Raw genomic sequence first — 12,283 nt, forward strand, 5'->3', positions numbered from 1 at the left:
TGCTGTACAGGATTCTTTTAGCTATCCTAGGTTGTTTTTCCAAAGGAATTTGAGTATTGTTCTTTTCAGGTCTGTGAAGAGTTGTGAGTTCATATGTGCATCAGCCCTGCTGTCTAAAGACACCATTTCCTTGGAGGCATCCATCACCTCCATGTAGCTTGAATTTTCCTGCCTTGCCCACAGCCAGGACAAATCTTTGTTACCCGCCAGTCCCACAGCCGCTCAGACCCAATCAAGTAAACACAGAGACTTATATTGCTTACAAACTGTATGGCTGTAGCAGGCTTCTTGCTAACTTTTCTTATATCTTAAAGTAACCCATTTCTAGAAATCTATACCTTGCCACGTAGCTCGTGGCTTACCAGCATCTTCACATGCTTCTTGTGCTGGCGGCATCTGGCAGTCAGTCCTTCTGCCTTCCTGTCCTTTTATTTCTCCTCTCTGTTAGTCCCGCCTATCCTTCCTGCCTAGCCACAGCCGATCAGGTTTTATTTATTGATCAATCAGAACAACTTGACATACAGACCATCCCCCAGCACAGCCAAGTGCAGACCATCTCAAACACCTGCACTCAGGCCCATGGTCCTAATCATCCTCTATGCGGACCTGCTGGGTAACGCCACAAAGAACCCAAGAAGGGCTCCCACAGGACATACAGAACATCCCACAGCACCTCCATCTCTTAGAATCTTTTCTTTCCTCTTCCACATAGACCCCTGAGCCTTGATGAGAAGAATTTCATAAGGACGTACACTTAGGACTGAGTTCTCTGAAGTCTCTCACTCTCTGCAAATTGGCCAGTTAGGGGTCTCTGTGTTAATTCCCATCTCCTGTAAGAGGCAGCTTCTCTGATGGGGACAGAGAGAGGTACTGATTTATACTAAGTACAGCAGTATGCCATTAGGAGTCATTTTATTGCTATGTTCCTTTAGGAGAATAATAATATTAGGTTTTCCCTAGAGACCATGACCTATCTGGTCTCAGGTTCTTGGCCACTTTAGGGGTGTCAGACATGGGTTCCACCTCATGGGGTAGACAACCCAAGCAAATTGGATGGTTACTCTTGTAACATTTGTGCCATTATTGTACCGGTATAGCCTGCAGGCAGTCTCAGTTGTAGGTTCCAGGGTTTGTAGTTGGGTAATACTGACGATTACCTTTCTCCTCCAGTAGTGTGCAGGTTCCCTTCTAGCACCATGCACGTTGGTCAGTGGGGGTAAAGCTTCTAGTTTGCCACCAACGCACCTTCTCCATGTTCGATGGCATAAGTGTTGTCTTCAGTGTTGGGCCCTATCAGGTTGTGGAGAACAACCAACAGCCTGTGATGTTTGGAGGTTTTTATGGGGTCCCTTTAGCCATTCCTGGCACTGGAGGTTTTATTTGGTGGCATAAAATATCTAGTTGTGGCTTTGTCTCCCTTATTATTTGTTGACTCCATTTAGAGTCCTACCATATATATTTTTTTTAGGAAGCAAAAAGAGAAGTGGTTCTCAAGCTGTGAATTGCAACATAAAAAATAAGCATGCTGCTTTCTGGATAGGAATGAACAGAGGTGGACACAGCTGTGCATATGAACATGAGGGGGTAAGGCTGTCTTCTATTGCTCATCTTGCTCAAAAGTGAACATGTAAGAAGTTTTCAAAGGGTAAAATTATAGAACAAACATATCTCATTAACAAAGCAGTCAATTCCCTTTATTTTTAAAATTTTATGTACACATATGAATGATTTATATAATGTACATTCAATATAGAAAGCTTTATATATTTGATAATGTATAGAACATTTCACAATTACACTAATCTCTTACATAACATCTTGACATCCATTTTCAGTTTTAAGTTTTTGCACAAGCTCCTTGTCGTTCAGTTTGGTGAAGCCTGTCATACACACCGATGTGCACCGAGCTCTCAGAGAGTTAATGGTTGAGGATCTGGTCACAGGTGGAAGGACAGAAATCTAATGTCTGATGATGGGAGGAAGACGGCCATGGAGATTCGGTGCAGGAAAGGGAAGTGCCCTTTTCTAGGGATAAATTTAGCCCAATGTCTGTTGACTGCAGTGTACAATGTCTGTAGACCACAGTCACAGTAATTAAAAAAAAAAAAAAGACAAAAAACATTATAAAAACTAGGAAGAAAGTTTGTCTTTTTGATTCACAGTCTTGTAAACAGATATAAAGGAACAAAATGTGCTTACATACATCAAGAAAGAGAAATTCTTGTGTACCCATGGAGGCTGACCCAGAGTGCTTTCTCGAAACGTGATACGTCAGAATCACTGACTCTTTTCCTAAATAAAAATATATTTATAGAAAAAGGAATAACACTGTCAGGAAACCAGGAGAAAGGCAGCAGGAGTCTGTTCAACATGTTGGCTGGAGGAATGTGGACGCAGCACTGGCCTTTCAGCATTAATTGTCTCTGAGTGTTTCAAGTTTGATAGCCAAGGTCCCCTGCCTCATGGTCTACAGGAGGCGGAAGGTTAGACATGGCTGATGAGGATGTACCTGCAGTAAGGTAGCCAGCAACTCCAGGTCCTGTAAGAGAGAAAGGAAAGCAGGCACTCTGGAGATCAGTCAGGCGGACACAGGGTCCAGTGTCCAGTACAAAGCATTGGGAAACTCTGAGAATTATATGAGTAACTGCCTTAATAGGCAGTGACAGACGCAGTTCACAGCTTGCTTTTATTATATGACACAATTAGAAATAATTTCAAAATTCATGCAGTAACACCTGTGTAGAAACAGGGAGTTTCCCCTCTTTTCACACTAGGGAAATTCAATCTTACAAAAAAAAAAAAAAAAAATTCAAGATACTTAAAGAACTGTTACATGGAAAAAAGAGGGAACAAACAGATACAGGACACCATCCCCTCACCCCTTTCAGCCATCTCAAAGTGATGAACAACTGGATTCTCGACATAAGCAGCTTCTGAGAACATTCCAGTTAACCTGCTGTCACTTGGTGCAAAGAAAGGCTACTTTAAGAAGCAGCACCCAGTGAACACTGCTCACTATATAAGGTCTCTGCATAGGAAGGCTCTGGACATCCATCTCAAAGGCCAGAAGAATGCTCCAAAGAAGGTATTAGCATTTTAGTTGTGGTCTCATGTGTTCTGTGACAGACAGTCTGTCTGTCATGAAAAGGTGGCATGCGGAAACTTGTCAGCAGTCCTAAGAGTACATGGCTCTGGCCTCTGGAGCTGATTTTGAGCACCTCGGACATTTGCTTATATACCTCAGAAGCATCACACAATGGAACAAGCATCTGCAAGAGAAACTGGTGTAGCGCTACACAGGGGCAGTGTTTTGCTGAGGGAACATGGCAAATGCGTACACTGGAGGGTTAGGATGGTAAAGGCAGTGCGAGCAGCATGCATTGAGCAAAAGGTTTCTCTACCTGCTTCAGAGAGCTACACAGAAGTTAGCAAGCTGCCTGGCAGAGCGGTTCTAAAGCCCACTCCTGAGGTGAAGGGGGCTGCTGCCAGTTAGAAGGGAAGGAGAGACACCTGGGGGGAGAAAAGAAATGTAAGCAGCAAGGGAGTCGTGAGGAAGTGCACACAGCAGAGCAATTTGATGCAGGCTAAGGCAACAGGGCTGATGTAGGACAGAGGCCATCACTCACTTCCATCTCACTTCTCACCCGAGCAGCTGACTGTAGGATGGGAAATGGCTGTCACACACTGTGCATGTGCTGGAGAGGCCAAGGGGGACTCTGCCTGACTGAGCTGGACTAAAGTTAACCGGAGTGCCTGGGCACTTGGAGCCAGGTAATTTTAACACTTTGTATTTTCCTTTTTTTAGGTCTTAGGGGCCTACACCATCACCTCTCACCTTCTGCTAATCATCAAACCAGGCCTCCCACAAACTGTGCAGGAGAAATACAGCCAAACAAATAAACAAACAAATCAGTCCATCAGTGCAGCTCAGAGCTAAAGTACCACACTGTTCTCAACTTCAGGTAGAAGCACCATTACCACAGACTACCAAGTAGGCCAGAGACGTTGAGAAACATGAGGGACATTCTGAACTGAAAAATATTTAGAACTTCTAGTCCAGAATCAAAGTTGTGAAATAATGGGCTTACAAAGAAGAGGCCTAATTCTACTCCCATCATTCTTCTCTGGAGGGAAAGTAAACTGAGTCCCACCCAGCAAGTCTGCGATGCTCTACCAGTTCTATGCCTCTGGGTTCTGTGAAGAATGTGTTGGGCTTCCTTGGGCTGAAAAGCTGGCTGCATCTCAGAACCAGGCACAGCACCTTGTATAAATGTGGGAAGAGCAGAGGTTCCAGGGCACATGGGAACATTATTGAAGTGTGCCAGACTTCAGAAGAATAAGACAGAAATGAACAGGGGAGCCCACTGAAGGGACATACTTGTCATGGAAAGTTCTTTATCCCCAATAGCAGCATCTAAAAGCACTGACACTCTGCCTCTTGCTAACTGTTGGATTCTTTCACTACTGATTTTCTAGGCTAAATAATTTGAAAAGTTCTACCACAAAAATGAATTTTAGAGGGCTCTGAGCTGGCTGGCACATAGCAGTTCTTGAATCTAGCAAAAAGCCTAAGTAACAGGGTTCAGGATGATATACCACGATGTATCTACATCACACGAAAACTCCAGCATAGGCACTCTTAAAAAAACAGATATCACAGAATACAAACAGGATGCCAAGATAGGCCCTGTGGAAATGGTCCTGTCATAATTATCAGCCCTATTTAATCCCACCGAGGACTTTCACATCTGATCTTGAGCATGTGACCAACTGACATTTGCTCAGCAGTCAGGGAGAAGAAAATCTACCTTTATTTGTAGCTTGCTTTGAAGTAATAGTAACTTTCTCCTCAGAAAACTTTTATTTCCCTGTCTCTTAAATAATATCCACATACAATTGCCAAACACACTCAAATACTTTAGTCAGGAGGAAGGTTTGGAGTGTGTGTTTTCACAACACCTTAGTTCACTTGTGGACTAGAGAAGAGCTGGGCATAGTCTGTATCATATGAAGATTGGGTTTTAATTAAATTCTGATTAAACACAACATACACCAAAAAGTGTTTGGAAGCGCCCCCTCAACTGCAGGGTAACTCAGAAGTGGAACCTTTAAAGCACAGGTAGTCCTTTTAAAGGAGTAGAGTAAAATCAATGGGAAAATCCTCCTAAGTAACTAACATCTCAAGAGAGAACTTTCCAGTCTGATGAAGTGCCAGGAATGGAGCAGATCTAAGGCAAATGGGGCTCACAGCCCAGCCTGTCCAGTACAGACCTGCTTGTAGGCTTCAGCACTGCACAGAAGTTCCAGTTCTCTGAGGGAGGGGTGTCTCACCATTGCTACTTTGCTGTGCCTGTCCAGACATTTGTCCATGTCACACTGCTTCTTAGAGACCTCATTCATCCCAGGGATAGGTGAAGGAAAAGGCACAGGCAAGCTGCATCTTACTTCCTGCATGCCCCTCCCCACGTCCAGTTATCACACTAGGAAATCTAGATGCTGGTGAGCAACACAGTGATTAGGGACTCTGGATGGGGTGAGGCACTCAGGAATTCCAGGTCTCTAGGAGAAACTGCCATCTGTTCTAATCACAGAGCCCTGGCTAGAGCAGCGCTGCCAGGGACACCTGGAGCTTTTACTTGAACCTGATGAATGCTGGGTACATGGGGAACAGGGAGCATCATGTGAGGCCCCTGAAGCACAGCTCCTGACCTGCACAGCACCTTTCCTTCTACTACGACATTCTCCACTAAGAAAACCAGGCCCCACTCCCCAGTTGTATTGTACTTATACCAGAAGTAATACCATGAAAGTGTGGCCTGTCATACTTCAGAAACACTCTGAGGAGGCCTTTGGTGGGCACAAATTCACTCCTACCTAGATATACAGTTTTACCTGGGGGGGGGGCAGACCAACACTACATTCTATGTATCTCTCCACAGAAAACAGGAGGAGGACACAACCCACAGGACCAACAGCAGAGTCCAGATGCTTAAGGATCTAGGGTTCTACTCCAAGTAATATGAGGAGTGACTGATACTAAAGTGATCCAGGAGCCACTGATATGTAAGTCGCCACAGGAAGGGAAAACAAGTGTCATGATCAAGTTGAAAATCGAAAGCAGGGAAACTGTTCTCCAAATCCTTTGGATTTGAAATTTTGAGAATCAAGTCTCCGTGATTCTTAGAGACGTCTATGAGAGCAATCAGGATTATTAAAAGAATGGATCTGTCTGGGAAGCACTTGCTGTTAACGTTTTTCTCTTTATTTATCTCCATCAGCTCTGACTAGAAAATCAGGTGGGGTTGTTATCTATTTAGATGCTACCATTTCAGGCAGGCACCAAGAGTGGCCTCCTATTCACAAGGGTAAATCCACACTGAAGATCTTCAGAAGGTGTCATGTTTTGCCTTCAGTACAGCAACTGAATGCTGCTGCTTCTCAGACCCAAGCCAATTATGATTTTAAATGACCGTGCAGCTGTGTGTCAAATGAGCACATGTCCTGAGCATCACGTAGTGTTCTCTGAGCCTCAGCAGTCTTATTTGTAACAGCACTGGGGTATTTTCCCCACGGGAAAGAGACTGAGCAAAACTACACTGCAAACTTGAAGAAAAAAAACTCTATACACAAGTATTTCCATCCGAAGCCTCACTCTGTTTAGACAGAAAGGGCACAAGGCTACCAGGTATCTGATACACATTCTTTTCACACATTCAAGTTAAATAAACACTTAAGCACAGACATACTGCACATCTAACATAACTGCTGCTAACATACCAGATCAAAACTAGGCAAAGTGCATGTTTTTTTGTCATAAACATCCAACAACACACTCCACATGCTGTCCAAGGTTAAGACAGATGCCTAATGCTTATGACATGCTCACAGCACCCCCCAAAATGGTAACCAGATGCTGAGGTGATAAGAGGAATGTTATCATAAGTCTGCTCAGGGCAGGAAGAGGGCCTGTGGCTTCTGCCAGGCATCTTAAGGTCTGACTTACCTGTGAGGTATCCTGCTGTTTGAGAGTCAGAAATGAACAAATCATGTTTCTGGTCTTTGAAGGCACTCCAGACTGAAGAGCGGGACAGGATCTCATTCACCTGGGGAAGTAAAGCAACCCCTACTTAGCATGGTTATGTCAGGGACGAGTTGTGGGAAGACTGAACCAAGCAGGAAAAACAACTTCTGCGCCAGAGGCCATTGGGAAAGGACCAGGAACTAGTGTCCATCACACATGGACTCCCAGGCACTGTGCTGGGCACATCTCATGAACCAGAGCTAGGAAGGGCTGGAGGAATGATGCTGAAAACTGGAATTACAACTTTAAATCAACCTTTCAAAAGATATACTGTGTCTTGTGAGATCATGAGCAATACACATGAGAAAATAAATGAGCAGACCAAACATCGGAGTAACACATGGAAAATGGGCAAACATTCTACGAAGTACACACATACAAGAGAATTACTGTGTGCTGTGCACTAGACTGAGATGGAAGGTGAAAGTGTATAGAGACCAGCAACTGAAGAGGCCATCAGTGTTTAGATGAAGTATTTCCTGAGAACTGCTTAGGTGCAGACCCGGAGGTCACATCTCGGAGTCTCTGAGTCAAATGGAAAACTCACAGTTGGGTGTGTGACCTACAGCAGAATCAGGGCAGATCCCCTTCCAGCCTGGGCAGGAAGAGTACTGAATGGGGAGTTAAGATGGGGATGTAAGAGTTCTGGTTTTAGAAGGCATTGTTCCCTTTCCCCTTCTTTGGAGTAGAAGGTGGGTATTATCAGGGCCACTTGGCTAATTTCATCCCTAGAAATGCCAGTGCAGATCGAGGGGACACACGTGGCCCACAGGGAGCCTCTGATCACCACTCAGAACACCCAGAGGTATACCAGTTAATGCTGAAGCTACATACGTGGCTTGTCTTCTGTAGCATCGCTTTAAATGATTCAAATACTGAGCGAAAGCCAGTGGCATCCAAAATGTTTCTTTTCTTGAAACATAGAAGCGTAATTTCACTAAAGGAAAGTTTAGTAAAGTATGTTTATGCACAAAAAGAATATTTGCAAACAGAAATGACCCAAACCTCCACCGAACGGATGAATGGGCAAACCGTACTGTACTGACTATACACACGATGGGAAATTTAAACATACAAAGGATTGAAAACCTTTAATATACCCCACAACATGGATGAATCTCAATGCTAAAATGAAATACATCAAACAGATAGACCTGCATGTTGAAAACAGAGTAGTGGCTGCATGGTTGGCGCTGTGGGAGAAAGAGTACATTACCAGTCACAGGGTAATAAATGTGCTCAGGAGCTAGGCAGGGTGGGATTATCACAATGCTGCTAAGGTGGGAAAGGCCAATTCAGTGTTCACTCTAGTTAACTCTATGTTATGTGTGATGGTTAGCATTATCAACTGAAAGACTCTAGACTAGTATTTTTCAACCTGTAGGTTGTGACTATTGGAAAACACATACTTCTTATGGTCTTAGGAACTGAGACACTGTTCAGTAGCAAAACTACCATTATGAAGTAGCAATGAAAATAAATGTAAGGTTGGGGGTTCCTAAGACCATCATAAATTTGTGTTTTCTGATGACTGTGACCCACAGGTTTAGAACCACTAATCCAGAATAACTTGGCTATGACTGTGGGGGGACTGTCTAAATTGCCTTATTGAGGCAGGAAGATCTGATCTGAGCATGTGAATCTCAGTCAGGCCTTTGGAAATGGCTTGGAGGAAGAATCTGGAAGTTTGGATTAGAAAACCCTTGACTCCTGAAAAGAGAGCATAATGGGATATTCTGGTGGGAGACTGGAAGACAGTGCTGAAAGAAATTAGGTACAGTTGGTGTTTGGCTCGAGCTTTTGGGGAGAACAAGAACTGTCAGAAACTGGGTCGGAGGGCATTTGTGTGATGTTTGGCCAAGAATCTGGCCTAATTCTGCCCATAAACTGAGAACTTGCGTGAAGTTTAGTTTAAAGATAATAGACTAATTTGTATGGCAGAGGAAACTCCAAAACAGGAGAACCTGCAGGCTGATGCTAAAGAGGTTAGTACCACTGAAAAGAACTTTCCCATGTTGCACTGGGACAACAGAAAAAAGTGCCCTGGGGTAAAATCCCACCTCTCAAAGGTCTATCTTGTTAAGTTTCAGAGTCATTTAAAGGAAAAGAGCCTGTACTAAAGGGGTTTCCTGTTCCTCAAAAACAACTGCCTGGAGGTATTTCTTCAGGGTCAACACACAAGCTGATGTAGCTGTGTTCCTGGGGGTGGGGCCCTCCTGAGCTGGTGGCAGAACCTGGCAGTATCATCCATGTAGTACTGGTTTTCAAGACATGAAAGAAACAAGATTTACGGTGGTCACAAGAGCACCTGAAGCCAGACAAGGTCCTTAGGTGGGAGTTCCTGAAGAGTCTCTGGGAGGCCACTACAAGAGGCTATGAGAGCAGGGGAGCCCATGGATCCATGGGAAAGATGCAGGCAGAGAGGGTGGGGCTACATAAGCTCTCTGAAACCCAGAGTATCATGTTACAAGCCTCAGAGGCTGCAATGGAGCTGGGCTTTAGTACTCACTATGCTAGAAGTTTTATCTTGCTTTGTCTTGATCATTCCTCGCTAAGCCTGCTTGCTCTCTTTTGTGTCATTATATGCATGTACCTTGGTTTTACTTTTATAAAAACACACAGATAAGACACTTTAGAATTTAAAAGTGTTAAAAAAAAACTACTGATGACTTTACAAAGTTGGACTGAGTGTGTTTCATATAATAACATGGTCATGAGTCTCTGAGGATAACTGGTGGAAAATTATCGCTTAAAAAAATGATGTTTGCATGGCAAGTTGACAGGGGTGGAGTTTAAATGGCTAGTGTTAATTGTCAACGTGACAGAACCTAGAATCACCTGTAGACGGGCTACTGGGCATGTCTGGAAAGCTGTCTTGAATGCCTTAACTGATGTGGGAGACCTGTTCACTGTGTGTGTGGCACCATCCCCTAGTGGGATCCTGGATTCTAAGTGGAAAAAGGCTACTGAGCCGCAGCACATATTCATCTCTCTGTGCTTCCTGACTGTGAATGCAATGTGCCCAGCTACTTCAAGTTCCAACCACCCTGATTCTCAGCCATGCTGCACCTTGAACTGTGAGCCAGAGTTAGCCCTTTCCCCGAAAACTGCCAGAGTAGTTTGTCAGAGCAACAAGAAAAGAGACTGACACACTATGCGGACTTCACTTCAATAAAGAAAACCAAGGCTTCAGAAGCAACAAAATCAGAGGGGCTGGAGAGATGCTCAGTGGGTAAGGTGCCTTCTGCTGAGCCTGACAACCTGAATTCAGTCTTCAGGACCTACACAGTGTATAGAGAACAGACTCCTGCAAACTGTCCTCTGACCTCCACATATGAGTTCTGTCATGTATGTACTTATGCTTGCATGCACATGCATACACATGCACACACACACACCTTGTTAAAATGAAGTAAGTTAAGAGCTAAGATGAAAAGTCAATTCCTTAAGAGGCCTGAAATCAGCACATGTGCAGCTGAAACACATTAACACACAGCCACTCTGAAAGGGAAAAGAACTAGTACTTTCCAGGCACTAATAAAGAGATGTAAAATGACATTCAGATCTTTTCAATGGCACCTGATTCTATACTAAGTGTTTCAAATTCCACCACACTAAGACTTTTACTGGTTTTCTTCTTGAAATACAGAACACACTTTCACTATGCAGAAGTGCACTGGCCACACCTGTGAGTGGCCTCACCCATTGCCAAGACCCTGTCTCTGAACAGCCTTCTCAGTCAGGAACACAAAGGTGCTTCTCACAGACTCACCTGTTCTCCGTACTGCAGACTTCGAGTCATTGCCTTGAGAGCTTTAACAATCTGGGCCTTAGTGGCAGCAGGACTGTCTATGTTTTCAAGGCCTATGCCTTCAAGCAACTTTAAGAGGTATGGGACCAACTCTGCTTTCAGAGCCTGGAATGAAACAAGTACTTATATGAGCACAATGAAGAAAATGTACACCAACTACTGAATTTCACCACAAGGATCATATCTACAGTAAGGCAACCTGTTCTTAGCATTTTAATGCAGATGCTGATTATTATTTTAGTATCAAACAGAAACAGCATTCTTATATAAAGTGATTTTTATTCAGTTCTACCAACCCTTCTAAATGCTATGCATCAATTATGTAATTTTCCTCACAATGAATGAAGGCAAAATTATTATTTCAGATAAGAACATAGGTGCACACAAGGAAAAGAAACACTTGTACACCACAGAGCTGGGTATACTGGAAACTGCAACTGGACCCAGGAGGGACAGAAGCAAGCTTTGAGCCACTATAGCAGGCTGCCTCCGCTAATGGTGCCACTTCAATACACAGCAGTCTCGAAGGACTTTGCTACCTTTTGTATCTTCCCCCAACACCACTCTCTGCAGTCATCACTTAGTTAGCAGCCTGAGAGAGCGAAATAACAACATGGTATCATTTCACAGAATTCGGCAAGGTGGAAGTAACGCTGAGGTGTGTACACCCTTTCCTCCTAACAACCCAGTGAGATGAAGCTGACTTAGAGTCACTTCATATGAGAGGTCAGCTGGTAGGCTTGGGACCCAGAGCCATCCACAGGAGACTAGCTTGCACTAGTCAGCTCCGATTCACCACCTCCTCTATGCCCACTTTGTACCTCTGCCTGTTTACTGAAGGTGGAAGGCTGGCTTGAGGAGAAGCTGAAGGGAGAATGAAGGGGAGGCAGATGCCCAGGTGCAGATGTAGAGGTGTGTCTTCAGTTTAAAGACAGCACTTGTCACTTTTCATCTGGCAGAGTTTGCCACCAAAGGCTTTGAAGACAAAAGGTTACTGAGTTTTTGATTACTTTTTGTTTTTATTTTTTTTTTCTGGGATATGAAGTGATGTGATGATGTGTCTGTTCAATGCATGTGGTGGCTTGAAAGAAAACGCGAGTGGCATTATTAGGAGGTGTGGTTTTTTTGGAGTAGGTGTGGCCTTTTGGAGGAAGTGTGCCACCATTGGGGTGGGCTCTGAAGTCTCCTATGCTCAAGCTACACCAAGTGTGAGACAGTTCACTTCCTGTTGCCTGAGGATCAAGATGTGCAACTCTTAGCTCCTCCTCCAGCACCATATCTGCCTGCATGCCACCCACCATGATGACAACAGATTAAACCTCTGATTTGATAAGATAGTCCCAATTAAAGGTTTTCCTTTATAATAGTTGCCATGGTCATGGTGTCTCTTC

The 12,283-nt window shown here is 44.0% G+C and overlaps 1 protein-coding gene across 3 annotated transcripts in view; it reads right to left on the bottom strand.

Annotated features, from left to right (window-relative positions):
* Positions 1–1,667: 1,667 nt before the first annotated feature.
* The window catches only part of Dnajc13 (DnaJ heat shock protein family (Hsp40) member C13), a 117,482-nt gene continuing 106,866 nt past the window's right edge, over positions 1,668–12,283 (bottom strand). For 2 of the 3 annotated variants that reach the window (XM_028869901.2, XM_028869900.2), the window contains 3 exons: positions 10,854–10,997; positions 7,004–7,103; positions 1,668–2,539 (listed from right to left, as the gene is read on the bottom strand). In XM_028869901.2, the coding sequence (XP_028725734.1) occupies positions 2,433–2,539; positions 7,004–7,103; positions 10,854–10,997 (351 nt within the window). In that variant the 3' untranslated portion in view covers positions 1,668–2,432. Of the gene's footprint in view, positions 2,540–3,401; positions 3,511–7,003; positions 7,104–10,853; positions 10,998–12,283 lie in introns of all 3 variants that reach the window. The other variant, XR_003734563.2, reaches the window with a different exon arrangement.

This window comes from Peromyscus leucopus, chromosome 7 (assembly GCF_004664715.2).
Source record: "Peromyscus leucopus breed LL Stock chromosome 7, UCI_PerLeu_2.1, whole genome shotgun sequence".
In the NCBI taxonomy this organism is placed as follows: Eukaryota; Metazoa; Chordata; class Mammalia; order Rodentia; family Cricetidae; genus Peromyscus; species Peromyscus leucopus.